Source organism: Myxocyprinus asiaticus, chromosome 45 (genome assembly GCF_019703515.2).
Source record: "Myxocyprinus asiaticus isolate MX2 ecotype Aquarium Trade chromosome 45, UBuf_Myxa_2, whole genome shotgun sequence".
In the NCBI taxonomy this organism is placed as follows: Eukaryota; Metazoa; Chordata; class Actinopteri; order Cypriniformes; family Catostomidae; genus Myxocyprinus; species Myxocyprinus asiaticus.
This window is the reverse complement of record NC_059388.1, coordinates 31,457,266-31,476,303: the sequence shown is the minus strand read 5'-3', so window position 1 is coordinate 31,476,303 and position 19,038 is coordinate 31,457,266. Positions and strand designations below refer to the sequence as shown.

The window sequence follows — 19,038 nt, the reverse complement described above, 5'->3', positions numbered from 1 at the left end:
GGCATGAATGTAATGTTATGGTGATTGAGAGATATTCCTCAAAAACCTGTTGATTTCTAAGGGGGTTTTCAATAAAATAATATTCAAAATTTTAACCAAGCACAAGTTGCTTATATTCAGCAAATACTCATTTTCAAATATCAGTAACAATGTCATTATTAGTCACTTTTACTTTATTAAAATAAGCTGTCATTTATCCCAACATAAGAGTCACTTTTCATTTTAAATAGATCGATATAAACATTGAAACCACTTTTTTCACAAATAACCACTAGATGGTGCCATAAACATGTGAAACTTACATACTATAGGTTGTTTTGATCATCAGCTTGAACAGAGACTGAAACAGGAGCCATCAAACATTGTGTATCATATTGTTATATATATGTTAATATCTCAATTGTTTCTCCTAAACAGCAATGAGATTAAATTTAAGTTTCTCCTGAGAAAAACACTCCCGTAATCTCACACATCTCTCCACTAACGTTTCAAAGAGATCCCCACAATGAGCGCGTTTTCATGCATGATCTTACACCGATTATGCTAAATAAGATGACAAATGCACGTGGTCTTTTAAACCGCGTCAATGAGTGTTTGCATGCACAGCAATATGCAGATAACTACCTAAAATCATCTTATTTAAAAAAATCTGGCAATGCAAGAAAACCGTGTTTACATGAGATTTTGTTTTTATTTTGTTTTTATTTTCTCCCCTTTTTCTCCCCAATTTGGAATGTCCTCATGGTGGCGTTGTGACTCGCCTCAATCCGGGTGGCGGAGGATGAATCTCAGTTGCCTCCGCGTCTGAGACCATCAATCCGCGCATCTTATCACATGGCTTGTTGAGCGTGTCCACGCACATCTCACCACGCGCTCCACCAAGGGCGAACCACATTATAGCGACCACAAGGAGGTTACCCCATGTGACTCTACCCTCCCTAGCAACCGGGCCAATCTGGTTGCTTAGGAGACCTGGCTGGAGTCACTTAGCATGCCCTGGATTCAAACTCACGACTCCAGGTGTGGTAGTCAGCATCAATACTCGCTGAGCTACCCAGGCCCCCCATTCTCTGCTTCTGATGTCTATATCTAAACAGGCATGCGCACAACATTTGCGCACATTGAATAAGCCAGAAAAAATGCCGGTAAATGTGTTTATACACGCAAAATGTGTAAAAATACAGTGGCTAATGACAAGTATTAGGCCTCTCTTCCGAAAACACTCAAAGAGTTACCAAATGTATATCGTAGTTATATGATCAAAAAATTATGAACAATTTACTGCCTTTACCTAATTAACATTGTAGCGTGGAGGAGGGCGGGGCCGGGCTGGAATGACGCACGCCCAGACCCCAATCAGCCTGATGAGGCGAGCGAGGGATAAAGGCGACCTGAGATGGCAGTTTGGAGAGAGAGAGCTACAGGCAGCTGTCCTGCATGTTTGTTTGTTATTTGGCTTTTGCTTTATATTCACTATTAAATTATGAGTTTCAAGGCGGATCTCGCCTCCTCCTTTCCCTTTTAACCCCTTTACATTGGTGCCAAACCCGGGAAGGAGGAGGGATGCCCGTCATAGAGTCCTCGACACTGCTGTCCACCCAGGGGACGGCGCTGCCATTCGCCGTGGGATGGAGTAGCCCAACCACCCGGACGATGTCCGCGAGGCGAGGAGGGACTGGATTCCCCGACCGACTGGAGCGATGGAGCCGCCGCCAGGGGCGGAGGAGTGCCCTGCCTGCCGCCAGAAACGCGAAGGGGTCAAGGGAAGACCGCTGTCCGCAAGGGGAGGAGGGAATCAACTCCCCGACTGCCTGGAGCAGTAGGGTTGCTGCCAGGGGCGGAGGAGTTTCCCCACGGGCCGTCTGAAACATGGAGGGGTGTTCTGTCCGCTGGGGGTCGGAGGTTTGACTCTGGTCCGCCCAGGGAGGAGCAGCTGTCGTCCGCCTGAGAGCGTGGTGGAGTGGTCGAGGACCACGCGACGGCGCATCAGAGAACTGGTGAGTGAGTTTCTTTTTCTCGCTCTCCTCTCTCTCTCTCACTGTCGCCTATGTTGGCCTTTCCCTCGCCTGTTTTTTTTTCTTTTCTTTTTTTCTCCTGTCTCCTCCCAGGTCGAAGAAGGCGGGGATGACCCGCCGGCAAGCGGGGCGCAACCGTTTTCATGAAGATTTACATGAACACACACATTGTCGACTTTTTAAGCATGAACGTTCGTGCATGGTAAAATTAATATTGCGTCCTCTAAGAGCAGCATGCGCCAGCTGAGCAACTTCCATTGAGATGAATGGGATCGCTCTCTCGCTGTATTATAGACCTCATTTTTAGAGACAACACTAGGCGGGACGTTATTCTCAAGCTGGCAGGAGTTCTGTGGAACCGCCACGATCCACAAGGGAGAAAAGCAGGATAAATAATCAGTCAGGAATGAAATTCCACCTGTAAAACACTATCAGTGTGTGGGAAACAGAATGAAGCCATAATGGTGGAAAATCTGAGTCTCTTTGAAGTACTTCAGGAAAAGAAAGAATTTAATCAAACTCACTTAAACTCTACAAAGAACAAACGTGCTTTCCTTCAGTCTTTAGGGTGTTTTTAATTGACCTAATTACTGCCCAATCCAGCGTCTGATTTTCACATTCAGCAGAGTAATTCTATCACTCGGGCCTCGGTCGTACTGAAACCATGACTCAAGTTGGTACAGAGATCAACACTGAGCTTTCGGGTTAGAGAAACTGTCCGAGCGAACTGGATCGGACAATTACCCTCTCCAGCAGGGAAATCAATCGGGCTGCGAACGTGGGAAACAGCTGTACAATTTAGCTGGGCGGCTGCTCCTGAGCCATGTAAATTACCCAGGATTATTAGTTCTGAGGATTTCCTGCCAAGCTGGTGCCTCGGTACCTGTGCGCCACGCTGCCCCCTGATCTCTTAAACACCCTGTGAGGCAGCGCCCCGGTGTAGTGGTTCCGACAAAAATGAGGTAGTGTGAGCCGACTGGCTTTCAACAAGGTTCCCAGACATTGTGCTGAAAAACTTTCCATTTAAATAAACACTAACGGGTTTATACAGACAAAGAGGGGAGAAACTAGGCTTTGGCTCACAGGGCCGTGTTTTTAAGAACAGCTTCAAATCTTTTACAAACAAAGAGAGCCGAGTGTGATTTTCAAAGCAGCTAAAAGATGTTCAAACAGAGGAGGGACTGCGATCAAAACTTCTGTGTGAAATTATGAACCTATAAAACGCTCTGATTGTTCTGAGTATTTTTTAAAGTCAATGTGAAATAGCGTTCACAACCCATATTATTTCCGTAATGTGATGCATTTTCGAGTGAGGGTGGGACTTGATTTTACCCTTGGGAATTTGATTGGATGGTGAACAGAAACGTCTATAGACGAAGTTACTGTTTACAAACAAACGCTCCGTCCCGCTACTTCCGGGTTCTTTTGGTAGCCCAAAAAAGAACTGCTTCGCTCAAATTGCGCTGAAACTGCCCAAAAAGTGCCGTGGGGTTGAAACTCCCCGTTTCCCACAGATTATTGGAGATTAGGGCTTCTTTAAATGTCCACCAGATCGTTGCATCAGGAAAAACTCCTACTATTTCACCGGTCACCGTCATTGTTATTGCGTCTGCTCCATTTGACACAATTGACCCGCAGCAGCTGTTGGTAGATATTATTATTTTTATTTGACGAAGAAATCACGCAAAGAGCGAAATTTTTTGCATTTCCAAAGTGCTGTCGCTGTGACAGATATGAGGTCAAATATGATCTAACGATGATCTTATATGATCAAGATCACCATATACGATATAACGGGAGGAACGGGACCCCGTCTCCACCACCGCAGCGCATGGACTACTGTTTGTGAATAATGTCATACTGTGAAAATAATGTCTTTGCATTTTTTTGGAATGCAGTAAATTATATTATTCAATCGAAAAGGCTGTCAAATATTATTGTTATTATTTATTGTATGTGGGTTAATAATTTAAGCAGTTAAGACACGTATTGTATGTCTGTTGGTAGTTTTTATTTCTCAGGCTTTAGAAGTGTGTTAAACATGTGAGGATGTGTTTTCATCAACATGTTACATGTCTGACATAATCACACAGACTCACTGAACCAAGTTTAAACTTGTTTTGCTATATTTCACTGTCTTCACTGTAAACCATAGATATCCTTTTATAATAACTTTTATTAACATTAACAGACATTATTACATTCTACAAATCTTAAAGAGTGTGAGGTGTGAGTAATTAGTTAAAATACACTTTGTGGGTTGTTCATTGCAGGTCTGCCACTAGCTGTATCTGCCAAACTGGCATCTCAATAGTTGGTGCATGGAGTCCTCTGGTGGTAAGAAATAAACACAACAGGTTCATATTAAAGTGCAGAACTTTCATTTGCTGTAATATATATATATATATATATATATATATATATATATATATATAAATCATTCTGATTGTAATTATTGTTACTGATTTCAGAATCTTTGTCATTTTATTTAACTGATCATTTTATGACTGAAACAACTGAAACAAAATTTCCAGTTTTATCGTAATAACTACTTTAATAACTATAGTATTTCTTTGAGTTCTTGTATTTGTGAGTGTGTTTCTGTGTGTATGTGTGTGTGTGTTTGTGTGTGTGTGTGTGTGTATGTGTGTTTCTGTGTGTGTGTGTGTGTTTCTGTATGTGTGTGTGTGTGTTTCTGTGTGTGTGTGTGTGTGTGTGTGTGTGTATGTGTGTTTCTGTATGTGTGTGTGTGTGTGTATTTCTGTGTGTGTGTGTGTTTCTGTATGTGTGTTTGTGTGTGAGTATGTGTGTTTCTGTATGTGTGTGTATGTATGTGTGTTTCTGTGTATATGTGTGTGTGCATGTGTGTTTCTCTGTGTGTGTATATGTGTGTGTATTTGTGTGAGTATGTGTGTTTCTGTGTTTGTGTGAATGTGTGTTTGTATGTATGTGTTTCTGTGTGTGTATATGTGTTTTTCTGTGTGTGTGTGTGTTCCTCTGTGTGTATGTGTTTTTGTTTCTCTGTGTGTGTATGTGTGTTTCTGTGTGTGTTTCTGTGTATATGTGTGTGTGTGTGTGTGTGTGTGTGTGTGTATGTGAATGTGTGTATGTATGTGTGTTTCTGTGTGTGTTTTTCTGTGTGTGTGTGTGTGTGTGTGTGTGTGTGTGTGTTCCTCTGTGTGTATGTGTGTTTCTGTGTGTGTGTGTGAGTTGTGTATGAGAATGTGTGTTTCTGTGTGTGTGTGTGTGTGTGTGTGTGTGTGTGTGTGTGTGTGTGTGTGTGTGTGTGTGTGTGTGTGTGTGTTACAGCTGAAGTTCTTCCGGTGCTCGAATCCAGTACATCCGCTCTCCAGACACGCCGCTGTTGAATGTGTTTCATGCACATTGAGTGACTGAAGCGGGCGGATGATGATGGAGCGGTAAAGTTCACGGTAAGTTCGGTAACGGACATGTTATGTACACATTAAACTGTCGCGTCCTATTTGATTAATTCAGGTGAAAGTTTCGCGTGAGTCTTTTGTGTGACAGCGCGCGAGCCGTCATAATCACATTCACAACAACATTACCCGCGAATTAAGCCGATGACTTATTAAACTAGCTATATGTGCGACTTGACTCGACGCGAATATTTCGGCTGGTTTGTCACGGTGGCTGTATAACGGAGGTTTGTCGTTATTTCGTCGTTTTCTCGGTGTGTCACGCCACGTTCGCTCAGATTCGGGACGCGCGTGACACGCTTGTTTTGCAGCGCGTGCGAAATAAAGTCGATTATTTTGTATTACCAAAATTAAAATAGCGAATTAATTTGATGTTTGAGGTTAATGTGGGTGCAAAGATTAAATCTGTCAAGTGTTGTGTGTTAGTAGGCACTATGACACGACTATTGGGCCTGTGTTGCATCAGAAAAATCCTTTGAAAAACTACAATGATGTAATCAAATGATAATACCGTGGTGATCGCATGACATGTATTTATATATTAATATAGTACTTTAAAGCGGCCCATGTCCAAGAGCAGGTTACCCTGGTACCTTCTGGTACTTGTTAGAAATGTATAAACAGTGAAAGGGGGGAAAGAGGGGCGGATATACAGAATGCTGATTCAGCTCTGTTTGTTTTGATCATTTTAATTTGTGCTTTCTGTTGAAATCATTAACTTTCAGCAAACACTAATGTGTTATTCGTTATATTAGATGATTAAAATGAATTATAAAATTGTGTGATCTGAGACAGGCGTGTTTATAGTGTGCTGTTTGATTTCAAAATGATTTAACAATGATTTTACCATGGTATTACACCGTGTGAACTCGCCCTAAGACTTGTGTTGACCTTACTACCTGTCTAATGTCAGTGTGTTTGTATGTCTGTCTCTCAGATGTGTGTGTCCTGTGCCGGGGTTTGGAATAAACACATAGTGGACAGCAGCTAACACACGTATGGCCTGCGAGTCGGCGTTACCTGCCATCATGGACGAGCAGGCCCTCATGGGACTGAACCCCAACGCTGATGCCCGCTACAGGCAGAGAGTAAGACACGCAAACACACACACTACGCAAACCCCATGGTTTTATGGTAAACACACACACCAAATCCAGGAAGCTGTTCTGTTTACACATTGTCGAATTGTATCATTTCTGGGCCTGCATGGAAAGTGAATTCCACAGAAATCGAAAACGCATTCACAGAATTGTATATATAATTGTATACACATTTTAGAAAATTTGACAAAACTCTCAGTGACCAATAAAAGTGAAGTACCCTAAGCTCCAACTAGTGCATTTGACTAGATATCAATGCGTTTTACAGAATTCCCCCCAAAAAGTTTGAATCGCGCATACTCTGCCGTAAACATTCCAGTAGGCCTGGGCAAAAGAAGTTATTTTTCGATTAATTGTTTTTTTAATTTGGTCAGTTCGATGTCGATTCTCAAAAGTCATGGATCGATCTTTTACAGCGGATTCCCATATACCCCGTCAGCGGCGCGCGAGCGAGGCGCTATACCCCGTCAGCATTGGGCTTTCACACTGGCTGCGGCTCTTCTGCGAGACAGCAAACGTCTCTGTGCGGATGTTCTTTCTGGGATCCAATGTCAAATATTACATTTTAAAATGGCTTAAATTACCTACAGATGGTTAATAATTTCTTTATTCATGTAAGTTCATGAGTAGGAGCAGCACAATATGATATTACCTGGCCAATAAATAAATAAATAATACGATTATTTTCATGCTCTACTTCATATAGAGCTGCCAAGTCCATCATGAGCTGCGCTGCAAAAATAGGCTCGGCGCTAAAACTATCTGTTCACTGCCGCATCTGGGACGCTTAACCTCGCGGCACACGCTTGCAGTGTAAATGGCTGTCATCTGTTAACATGGGTGCGGAAATGAAAACGCGTCGCTCACGCGCAGCTGACGCAGTATATGTGAATCCAGCGTTACTCTGTGCACCACCAGGGGCGGTACTAGGGTCAGTGGACATTCGGGGCTTAGTCCAGACCTTTGATGAAATATCAGAATATAATACACTTTATAATAAAAATCTGAATACATCTGTGATGTGTCATTTATATAGGAAGCTAAAAAAGTCTCACTAACTAAGATGCGTTGATTGACGGTTTCAGACGCGGAGGCAACAGAGATTCCAGCCCTGGAAGCAACCTTCCACTAAAATGAGAGGAAATCACTCGCATTTGCAACCAGTCAGTTATTAATCAAAAACAACAACAAAAAAATAAACATTTAAATGTAATCAGGCATAGCAGAGATGAAAGTCATTTGAGTCTCTCGATAACATGTGCTAATTTAAAGATGCTGTTTACCAAAATGCTTGATTTCCTTAAAGAGACAGTACCGGTTTTTAACACGTGTTCAACAAATCAATGTAAATACTTGTAAATAGTACACATTATGTAAGTAAACATAAAATAGTCCTGTCGCAATTATTAAATAACTGTCTGATCGCAGTTATTTGAGAACCAGGATTATTGTGCACTTCAAATTCCAATCACATTTGAATGCTCAAATAAGCGAATATATAAATGCTCCTTTCTGGAAGAGTGTGTGATTCACAAGCGCTCTGATGCGTGCAGTCAGCAGTGCTCACGCCAAACTCCGGCGAATATATAAACGAACAAATATAAACTTTGATGGTGAACTCAAAGAGCCCTGGTTTCACTTTAAATGATTGTTATGACAAATGTTCCTGATTATAACGGGTTCATACACACAGGAGGAGACACGCACCTAATCCTTTTCATGATGAAATGTTGAAAGGATATCTCAAAGGTTTTGCTTCATGACAAATAAGGGCTCATGGGTTTAAAAAAAGAGCATAAAATAAGTTGTGAAAGTGAAGAAATTATGACCGAAATATATTACTGTTGCATAGTATAATATAGAATAATATTAAAAAATATAAATATTGTAAAAAATATAGTTTATTATATATTTTTTATTATTTTTGTTTTAGTAAAATTGACCAAAAATAAAGTTGGCCAAAAAGAGACATATTTCAAAATATTATTTTTCATGTTATCATGTAGTTTTAAAGCCTTAAAAGGAAAGCATATATCCCTATTTTATTATTTGATTTATATATTTGAAGTTAAAAATGTGAAAATGACGTCTTAAGGTATATGAAGCACACATGCACCTTAAGAAATATGACAATTAATCGTCAAAGCCATAAAACAGACAATTAATCGTCATAATCACAAGTATTTGTTTGACAATTAATCGTCAGCCAAATTTCATAATCGTGACAGCCCTAAATAAAAATTTAACAAAATATAATATATGCATTATAATATCATATTTATTGATTTGTTCATTTTAAAAAGCTAACATGTGACCAAAATGTAATTAGTAAAATTTCATATTGTACTTAGTTAGAAGGTCCCCTGTATAATTAACAACATTAGCTGGGAGAGAATTTATTTCATATGTAAGCAAAAGGGACATTATAACTGGAATTGTTATTGAATCGGGAAATTTATATCGATACCCAGCCCTACATTCCAGCAAATATACTTTGACCCTTTTTTTTTTTTTTGATTTTTCCCTTTTTCTCTGAATTTTGGAATGCCCAATTCCCAATGTGCTTTTAAGTCCTCGTGGTCGCGTAGTGATTCGCCTCAGTCCAGGTGGCGGAGGATGAATCCCAGTTGCCTCCGCGTCTGAGACCATCAACCCACGCATCTTATCACGTGGCTTGTTGAGCGCGTTGCCACGGAGACATAGGGCGTGTGGAGGCTTCACGCCATCCACCGCGGCAACCACGCTCAACTCGCCACACGCCCCACCAAGAACGAACCACATTATAGCAACCACGAGGAGGTTACCCCATGTGACTCTACCCTCCCTAGCAACCGGGCCAATTTGGTTGCTTAGGAGACCTGGCTGGAGTCACTCAGCATGCCCTGGGATTCGAACTAGCAAACTAGCGAACTCCAGGGGTGTTAGCCAGCGTATCTTAACACTGAGCTATCCAGGCCCCAATATATTTTGACCTTAAGCTTACTCGCAAAATTAACATTTTAGAAAACATGGCAAATAAAGACTTAAAAGTGTGATTAATTATCTTTTTTTTTTGCCGCGGTGTGTTTGTTAGGCGCTGGCATATTTTGAGCAATTGAAGGAGTCTCTGGATGGATGGGAGGTTTGTGCTGAAGCTCTTTCTAAAGGTGTTTACAGGTGAGACATGCAGGTGGATCTGAGTAACTGAGAATAAAAGTGTTGGTTTATAGTGTCTAGGACTGGAGTGACTTGTATATCGTACCATTATGTTTAATATCATTAGATATTTATCATTTTTAATATAATAATATAACTGGCCTAGCATTTATAGGAATGTTGAGTTGCTTTACTGGATGTGTTGAGTAATGTGTGCATGTGTGTGTTTTATCAGTGATGATCATGTGAAGTTCTTCTGCTTTCAAGTCCTAGAACACCAGATCAAGTTCAGGTATTGTTGAAGCTTTGCATCTCTATTCACAAACACCCTTTGAAATCTAATAGCCTAAACACATTTAGAAACTACAACTTTCACAGTCTAATAGATTCGCTCTAATAGATTTAATATGAGTGTAACTGCAGTACAAAACATTTTAGTAAGGATGATGATGTTCACAGTATTTTCAATGCAGGAAAAACACTGAAAATGTCACCTGCCAAAATGGCTAGTAAGAGTGACGGAGTTACCCGCCACTGCCGGTTTTTACCCGCATTTGGCGGGTTGGTAGTTGTTAATGCCAAGCCCTGATAACATTATACCAAAACGCACACAATTCCAGTGTATTTGAAGACAACATAAGCTTTGCGAATGCTTTTAACCTTTGTAGCGTGACACTTCTGTATGAAATGTATGTTTGTTTCACTGATTGGTACTGTATATCGATAGATGTTGAAATGCAAATGCATAAGAGCTAATAAAGATAATGCGTTATAACTAGTGGTCGACCAATATATCGCAGAGGCCGATATATCGGCCAATATTCTGACTTTTTTATTTATTGGCATCGGCTGATTTGTTTCTTGTAGGCGCTGAAAATCACCTGCTTGCATGTGAAGCGATTAAGACGTGTAAGCGACCAGTCACGGTTCGTTTTGTTACGTGCCATCATGTTACTACAATAATAGACCGGTGTGCAACATAGTGTCATTTAAACGGTCCGAATATCAGAGCCGCCACAGACGTGTTTGAGCTCAATGTTAATGTGCTCGCTGTTTCATTCTCCCTCTCTCTCCTCAACAGTTCCCTGTAACTTTTATCTGTCTTGTCTAATGATAAAAAGGCAAAAGTCATTAAAACTAATATCATATACCGTCTGCAAATATGCACATATCTCGTTTAAACAGATGTAATAAACCAACCTCACAAAACTTGAGCAGATCCAGCGTCCTGTGGAGCGCTCATTTATTCACCTCTGAAGTATGTTTTCTAATGATAAAAGGCAAATATCAATAAAACTTCTATTAAACAAGACGTCTGCAAATATGCAGATATCTCATTTAAAGAGATGTAATTCATGAACCTCACGGGCGTTTTCCTCCCATCGAGCGCTCATCTAAAATTTTCCTCTGAAACGCGTACTCTTATCAGCCAGAATCAAAAACTTCAGGATCAAAAGTTCCTCTGATTCACAAATCATGACGGTCAGTCCATGATAATCCAAGCAGGCGATTCAGGCTGTTTAAACTGTCAGGAGATTGCTGCTCGTGCTGGATCCTACCAAAAGTGGTCCAAGGAAGGACAACCGGTGAAGCGGCGACAGGGTCATGGGCGCCTAAGGCTCATTGATGCATGTGGGGAGCGAAGGCTAGCCCGTCTGGTCTGATCCCACAGAAGAGCTACTATAGCACAAGTTGCTGAAAAACGTAATGCTGGCCATGATAGAAAGGTGTCAGAACACACAATAAATCACTGCGTATGGGGCTGTGTAGCTGCAGACCGGTCAGAGTGTCCATGCTGACCCCTGTCCACCACCGGAAGCACCGGCAATGGCCACGTGAACGTCAGAACTGGACCATGGAGTAATGGAAAAGGTGGCCTGGTCTGATAAATCACATTTTCTTTTAGATCATGTGGACGGCCGTGTGCGTCATTTACCTGGGGAAGAGATGGCAGCAGGATGCACTATGGGAAGAAGGCAGGCCGGCGGAGGCAGTGTGATGCTCTGGGTAATGTTCTGCTGGGAAACCTCCGGTCCTGGCATTCATGTGGATGTTACTTTGACACGTACCACCTACCTAAAGATTGCTGCACACCACGTACACCCCTTCATGGCAACGGTATTCCCTGATGGCAGTGGCTTCTTTCAGCAGGATAATGCGCCTTGCCACACTGCAAAAATTGTTCAGGAATAGTTTGAGGAACATGACAAAGAGTTCCCCAGATCTCAATCCGATTGAGCATCTATGGGATGTGCTGGACCAACAAGTCCGATCCATGGAGGCCCCACTTCACAACTTACAGGACTTAAAGGATCTGCTGCTAACGTCTTGGTGCCAGATACCACAGGACACCTCCAGAGATCTTGTGGAGTCCATGCCTCGACGGTTCGGAGCTGTTTTGGCGGCACGAGGGGGACCTACACGATATTTGGCGTAGAACATGGAAGCTATTGTGCAAGTAGTCCATATGGGTTTGTGGATGTTGGATGAAAAAAGAAAACTTCAAATGCCAGTGTATGGAGCGTTAAAGGCATAGTTCACCCAAAAATGAAAATTACCATTTACTCAACCTCATACCATCCCAGATGTGCATTACTTTCTTCTGCAGAACAAATATTAGGATTTTTAGAAGAATATTTCAGCTCTGTAGGCCCATACAATGCAAGTGAATGGGGTGACCAGAACTTTGAAGCTCCAAAAATCACATAAAGGCAGCATAAAAGTAATCCATATGACTTCAGTGGTTTATTCCATGTATTTAAGTCCTTTTTTACACTAACTCTCCATAACACAAGGTTCACAAGCATGGAATTTTTCAAAATGGGTATTTCCAGGCCTGGAAAAGTCATAGAAATGTGTTCAATCTTAAAGTAATGGAAATTTCTTTAGTGAATATCATTTTATTTTTATGCTCTGCTCTGCTCTGCTCTTATGTATTTCATAAGCTAGAAATGGCTCATCAAGAATGCCATCATGTTATGTTTGTGTTGTGTAGACACGGGTCGCTCACTGCAGCTCAACAGCAGCTGATCAGAGAGACTCTGATGAAATGGCTTCAAGCTCAGGTGAGTGCAGCTGCCCATTGAATTCTTATTTATATGCATTTCAATTCCCTCTTTACACATTCTATTTGTATGTTTGTGCAGTTGATGAATGTGCAGCCAGAGATGCCGTTTATCAGAAATAAAGCGGCACAGGTTTTTGCCCTGACGTTTGTAACAGAGTATCTGACACTCTGGCCCAAATTCTTCTTTGATATTCTCACTCTGGTGGGGCTGAACCCAAACGGCATTGACATTTACCTGAGGACGCTGATGGCCATCGATGCTGAGGTGGTGGACAGAGACATCTTGCACAGCCCTGAGGTACAACTAGACGTTTTCTGAACTCTGTGTTATTAAGGAGTAGTTTACCCAGAAATGAGAATTTCATCATATTTACTCACCTTCATGTTGATCCAAATCCATATGGCATTAGTTTTCTATGTAACACAAAGGAGAAACAACTTGTTTCCATATAAAGGCAGTTTATTGTTACCATCACCGTTAATCTCCAAGAAGGACAAAATAACACCAAAAAGTACTCCTTATGACTTGTGTGCTGTATTTTAAAGTGGTCATGACATGCCTTTTTAATATGTTCCTTAAGGTTTACTTATAATATTAGTAAAGTTTTTGCACACAAAACAGACATATTTTCCCATATATTCATACATGAAAATTTCCCACCCTCATTCTGACCCTCTGTCATAAACTCTCGGTTTTGGTGCTGTTGCTCCTTTAAGACTCGACAGTATATGCCCACTGTTACGATTGGCTCTCTGCTCTTGATTGACATGCTCTCTCTTCTTGCCATCTCACTGCTCACCGCTACTGGGCGGGGCTACGGAAGTGATTAAGGTAAAGTAGGTGTTGACGTGTTGTGGAGGCAGTCAGATGCAAATGTCTACCATAGTGTGTCATCATAATGTGGAGGATTTGCAGAACGAGACTGTTTGGCAGCTTGGTTTCAACAAATGCTCTTTTTGGAGCAAGGAGGAAGTTTTGAAGTCTTAGACTTACAGTATGTTTTTATAGTACAATGACCCCTTATGTCAAAAGATCAAGGAAAATTTTATTCTTCATGTCATGACCACTTTAAGAGGTCATACGGGTCATATGGATACTTTTATGGGGGTCTTTGGCATGTCATTTTTGGAACTTAACAGCTATGGTCACTATGAACCGTTGTATAGAAAGTAATTCTTTTATCTAATTTTTTGTTCCTCTTAAGAAAGAAAGTCATGCAGTTGTGGAACGACATGAGGGTAAGTAATTGATGACAGAATTTTTGTTTTTGGTGTTATTATTGCTTTAAATGTCTCTATTAGGGATGAGGATTGCCACAGACCTCCAGACTTGATAATACAACCATATTTAGTTACCGATTCAGTATGAAATTGTGTTCATATTCAGACGTGTTTCATAGAGATAAGTAGATGCTTAGAACAGCCCTTTAACAGGGTAACTAATGGATATAAAACAAATAAACAGGCTAAATAACTATAACCTCTTATCACACAAAACAAAGAAAGAACCAATATAAAGGCGCATCCCGGACGCAGAATGGCATGCTTCAATGTTACCGATCCTCGCCCCATATTCAAAAGTTAACCTTTTAAAAATCACATAACATTACTTAGAGGAGGTGCTTATTTTTCAAACGAGCCCACACACAAGGTAATCGGATGCAACAATCATTAGATAATCCACATAAAGCACAATGATACATATGGCCACCAGGAGATGGCGCCAGATACATGAGACAGACTCAATGATGACTCAAATGACACAGAATGAAACTCATTCTGTGAAATCTCATTACTAAAATCATGTCTGCATGCTATGCAAACCTTTAGTCATTGTTGTGTTTGCATGTGTAATTAGTTCTTATGTACAATTATTATGTTTTATTTGTTTGGAGAAGCTTTTGGACACATTGAAACGTTTTTGGACACTATGATAAATTATATTTGTAATGCTATAACTTTTGATTGCTTTGTCATATCAACAAAATGTTTCAGAACCACCTTATTTACACTCAGATAATGTAAAATAACCCCCCCCCACCAGCAGTTTCTTAAACTGAGAGTCTCAGAATGTATCATAATCTATATCATTAAAAAATCTGAAAAGTTTTCTTTATAATGATACCAAACACTTGACCCTCCATGTTTTGTTTTTTTTGTCGAGTTATAAGCCTTTAATTTTGTGTATGCTACTGAAATAGGAAATCTTTAAAAACACCTTCAGAGCTTAAAGGGTTAAATTACATAACACTGATGAGCCGAAACATTATGACCACCTGCTTAAGTTGTTGGTCCTCCGCATGCCACCAAAACGGCACAGGCCCGTCGTGGTATAGACTCTACAAGACCCCTGAAGGTGTCCTGTGGTATATGGCAGCAAGACGTTAGCAGCAGATCCTACAAGTCCTGTAAGTTGCGAAGTGGAGCCGCCTTGAATCAGAATTGTTGGTCCAGCACATCTCACAGATTCTCAATGAATTTGGAGGCCAGGGCAACACCTTGAACTCTTCATGTTCCTCAAACCATTCCTGAACAATGTGTGCAGTGTGGCAGGGCGCTTTATCCTGCTGAAAGAGGCCACTGCCATAAAGGAATACCTTTGCCATGAAGGGGTGTACCTAGTCTGCAACGATGTTTAGGTAGGTGGCACGTGTCAAATTGACATCCACATGAATGGCCGGACCTAGTGCTTCCCAGAAGAACATTGCTCAGAGCATCACACTCCCTCCACTGGCTTGTTGTCTTCCCACAGTGCATTCTGGTGCCATCACTTACCCAGGTAATCGGGGCACACGTACATGGCAGTCCACGTGATGTAAAAGAAAACGGGACTCAACGGACCAGACGACCTTCTCCAGTTCCAACGCTTGAGTGCCCATTGTAGGCACTTTCGACGGTGGACAGGGGTCATCATGGGCACTCTGACTGGTCTGTGGCTACACAGGGTGTGATGCACTGTGTGTTGTGACACATTACTCCCGTAATCATCATTAACATTTTCTGTGACTTGTGCCACAGTAGACCTTCTGTCGGTTCGGACTAGACGGGATAGTCTTCGTTGCCCTTGCGCATCGATGAGCCTTGGGCGCCCAACACCCTGTCGCCGGTTTGTGGTTTGTCCCTCCTCGGACCACTGTTGGTAGGTATTCACCACTGCTGACCAGGAGCATCCCACAAGCCTTGCAGTTTTAGAGATGCTCTGACCCAGTCGTCTGGCCGTAATAATTGGCCCTTGTCAGAGCTGCTCAGGTCTTTAATCCTGCCCATTTCTCCTGTATTCAACACATTGACTATGAGAACTGATTGTTCGCTTACCATCTAATCTACCCAGACCTTGACATGTGGCCTTGTTGGGAGATGATCAACGTTATTTGCTTCATCTGTGACTGGTCATAATGTTTTGGCTCATCTGTGTATATTTTGAGTTCATGGCATCCTTCAAGTTTTTTTTTTTTTTTTTTACTGCAACTATTTAAGAAGGCAGTGTCAGACAGAACCTGTAGAATGACTCCTGAGAAATTATCTCCTTCACCTCACAAATAAACCTGAGGATTATGCATAATAACAGGAACAATGATCATAGTAGCAAATTTGTCGTCCAACAGTTAACAAGAAGCAATGTGATGGGTGTAGCAGCGGTGCATTAAAGGACCAAATGAAAATAGAGGCGAAACTTCTCAGAGAGAAAACCTGTTCTTATGGAACTCCGGCACAAATATAACTATATCTATCAGTGTATTGCATGTTAAGTTAAACATGTAATTTAGTAAATATAAAATCGATTTTTCATTAGGGAGACGATTTAAAAATCGTTTTTCTAATGAATTGCGATTTGTAACCGAATCGATTTTTTTCCCATCCCTAGTTTCTATCTCTTGTACTGCAGGAGACTCGCAGAAACACACTGATTAAAGACACTATGCGTGAGCAGTGCATCCCAGCGCTGGTCGAGTCTTGGTTCCAGATTCTGCAGACGTATCAGCACACACACAGCGAGCTGACCTGTCAGTGTCTGGAGGTGGTGGGTGCGTACGTGTCCTGGATCGACCTCAATCTCATCGCCAATGACAGGTAAGAGCAGGTCTCATGAAGGTCATATGGGTCAAACCAGCTGCCGGTTTAAATATCATGGTGCTTTCACAAATACTGCCTTTGCCTTCATATCTTTACGTTTAAAGGTTGTGTGTACGACCTGTTGCCTGACTGGGGGCAAAACAGGTCTGGCAATTTGTCAGCTTCAGGAGTTGAAACATTGCCAGAATTTTTTTATTTTTTGCTAAGTGTGCATAAAGCCGTAATACTAACCTTTTACATGCGCACGAGGTTAGAACACTCTTATGAGAATTTGAACCAGTTGTACAGTTTGAAAAGTGGTGTGTGCATCATAACAAAACGTATTAAACACTGATGCCAATGCTGGTGTGCATAACAGATTTATTATTAACAAATACTATGACCGCCAAATTATTAGCAGATAATTTCATACAGCTTCTGTCAGCTCTTCTCCTAGTTCAGATGAAAGATGGTTTGGTACAGTTGAAGTCAGAAGTTTACATAAACTTAGGTTGAAGTGATTAACTCTTTTTTTTAACCACTCCACAGATTTCATATTAGCAAACTATAGTTTTGGCAAGTCGTTTAGGACATCTACTTTGTGCTTGACATGAGTAATTTTTCCAACAATTCATTACAGACAGATTTTAACTTTTAATCGACTATATCACAATTACAGTGGGTCAGAAGTTTACACACACTATGTTAACTGTGCCTTTAAGCAGCTTGGAAAATTCCAGAAAATGGTCAAACCTTTAGGCAGTTAGCCAATTAGCTTCTGATAGGCTAATTGAAGTCAATTGGAGGTGTACCTGTGGATGTATTTTAAGGCCTACCTTCAAACTCAGTGCCTCTTTGATTGACATCATGGAAAAATATAAAGAAATCAGCCAAGACCTCAGGAAAAAAATTGTGGACCTCCACAAGTCTGGTTCATCCTTGGGAACAATTTCCAAATGCCTGAAGGTTCCATGTTCATCTGTACAAACAATAGTACGCAAGTATAAACACCATGGGACCACGCAGCCATCATACCGCTCAGGAAGGAGACGCATTCTGTCTCCTAGAGATGAACATAGTTTGGGGCGAAAAGTGCAAATCAATCCCAGAACAACAGCAAAGGACCTTGTGAAGATGCTGGAGGAAACAGGTAGACAAGTATCTATATCCACAGTAAAAACGAGTCCTATATCGACATAACCTGAAAGGCTGCTCAGCAAGGAAGAAGCCACTGCTCCAAAACCGCCATAAAAAAGCCAGACTACAGTTTGCACATGGGGACAAAGATCTTACTTTTTGAGAAATGTCTTCTGGTCTGATGAAACAAAAATGGAACTGTTTGGCCATAATGACCATCGTTATGTTTGGAGGAAAAAGGGTGAGGCTTGCAAGCCGAAGAACACCATCCCAACCGTGAAGCATGGGGGTGGCAGCATCATGTTGTGGGAGTGCTTTGCTGCAGGAGGGACTGGTGCACTTCACAAAATATATGACATCATGAGGAAGGAAAATTATGTGGATATATTGAAGCAACATCTCAAGACATCAGCCAGGAAGTTAAAGCTCGGTCGCAAATGGGTCTTCCAAATGGACAATGACCCCAAGCATACCTCTAGAGTTGTGGCAAAATGGCTTAAGGACAACAAAGTCAAGATATTGGAGTGGCCATCACAAAGCCCTGACCTCAATCCGATAGAAAATTTGTGGGCAGAACTGAAAAAGCGTGTGCGAGCAAGGAGGCCTACAAACCTGACTCAGTTACACCAGTTCTGTCTGGAGGAATGGGACAAAATTCCAGCAACTTATCGTGAGAAGCTTGTGGAAGGATACCCAAAACGATTGACCCAAGTTAAACAATTTAAAGGCAATGCTACCAAATACTAACAAAGTGTATGTAAACTTCTGACCCACTGGGAATGTGATGAAAGAAATAAAAGCTGAAATAAATCATTCTCTCTACTATTATTCTGACATTTCACATTCTTAAAATAAAGTAGTGATCCTAACTGACCTAAGACAGGGAATGTTTTCTACGATTAAATGTCAGGAATTGTGAAAAACTGAGTTTAAATGTATTTGGCTAAGGTGTATGTGAACTTCTGACTTCAACTGTATCTGACACACCGCCACCAAAATAATTAATTCCTTCAGCAGGAGAACGCCCAAGGCTAATATATGAATGTATAGTCAGACTGACTCCAATGACCTTTTCTTTTGTTTATATGACAACT

General features: G+C 41.2%; 1 protein-coding gene across 6 annotated transcripts in view; it reads left to right on the top strand.

The window, feature by feature from the left end:
• Positions 1 to 5,325: 5,325 nt before the first annotated feature.
• Positions 5,326 to 19,038, top strand: part of LOC127435170 (exportin-T) — a 35,645-nt gene continuing 21,932 nt past the window's right edge. Inside the window, exons 1-8 of one of the 6 annotated variants that reach the window (XM_051688408.1) lie at positions 5,326 to 5,446; positions 6,390 to 6,540; positions 9,626 to 9,708; positions 9,923 to 9,979; positions 12,683 to 12,752; positions 12,834 to 13,052; positions 13,964 to 13,993; positions 16,641 to 16,825. In XM_051688408.1, the coding sequence (XP_051544368.1) occupies positions 6,451 to 6,540; positions 9,626 to 9,708; positions 9,923 to 9,979; positions 12,683 to 12,752; positions 12,834 to 13,052; positions 13,964 to 13,993; positions 16,641 to 16,825 (734 nt within the window). In that variant the 5' untranslated portion in view covers positions 5,326 to 5,446; positions 6,390 to 6,450. Of the gene's footprint in view, positions 5,447 to 6,389; positions 6,541 to 9,625; positions 9,709 to 9,922; positions 9,980 to 12,682; positions 12,753 to 12,833; positions 13,053 to 13,959; positions 13,994 to 16,619; positions 16,826 to 19,038 lie in introns of those variants that run through there. The other 5 variants (XM_051688407.1, XM_051688410.1, XM_051688409.1 and 2 more) reach the window with 5 other exon arrangements.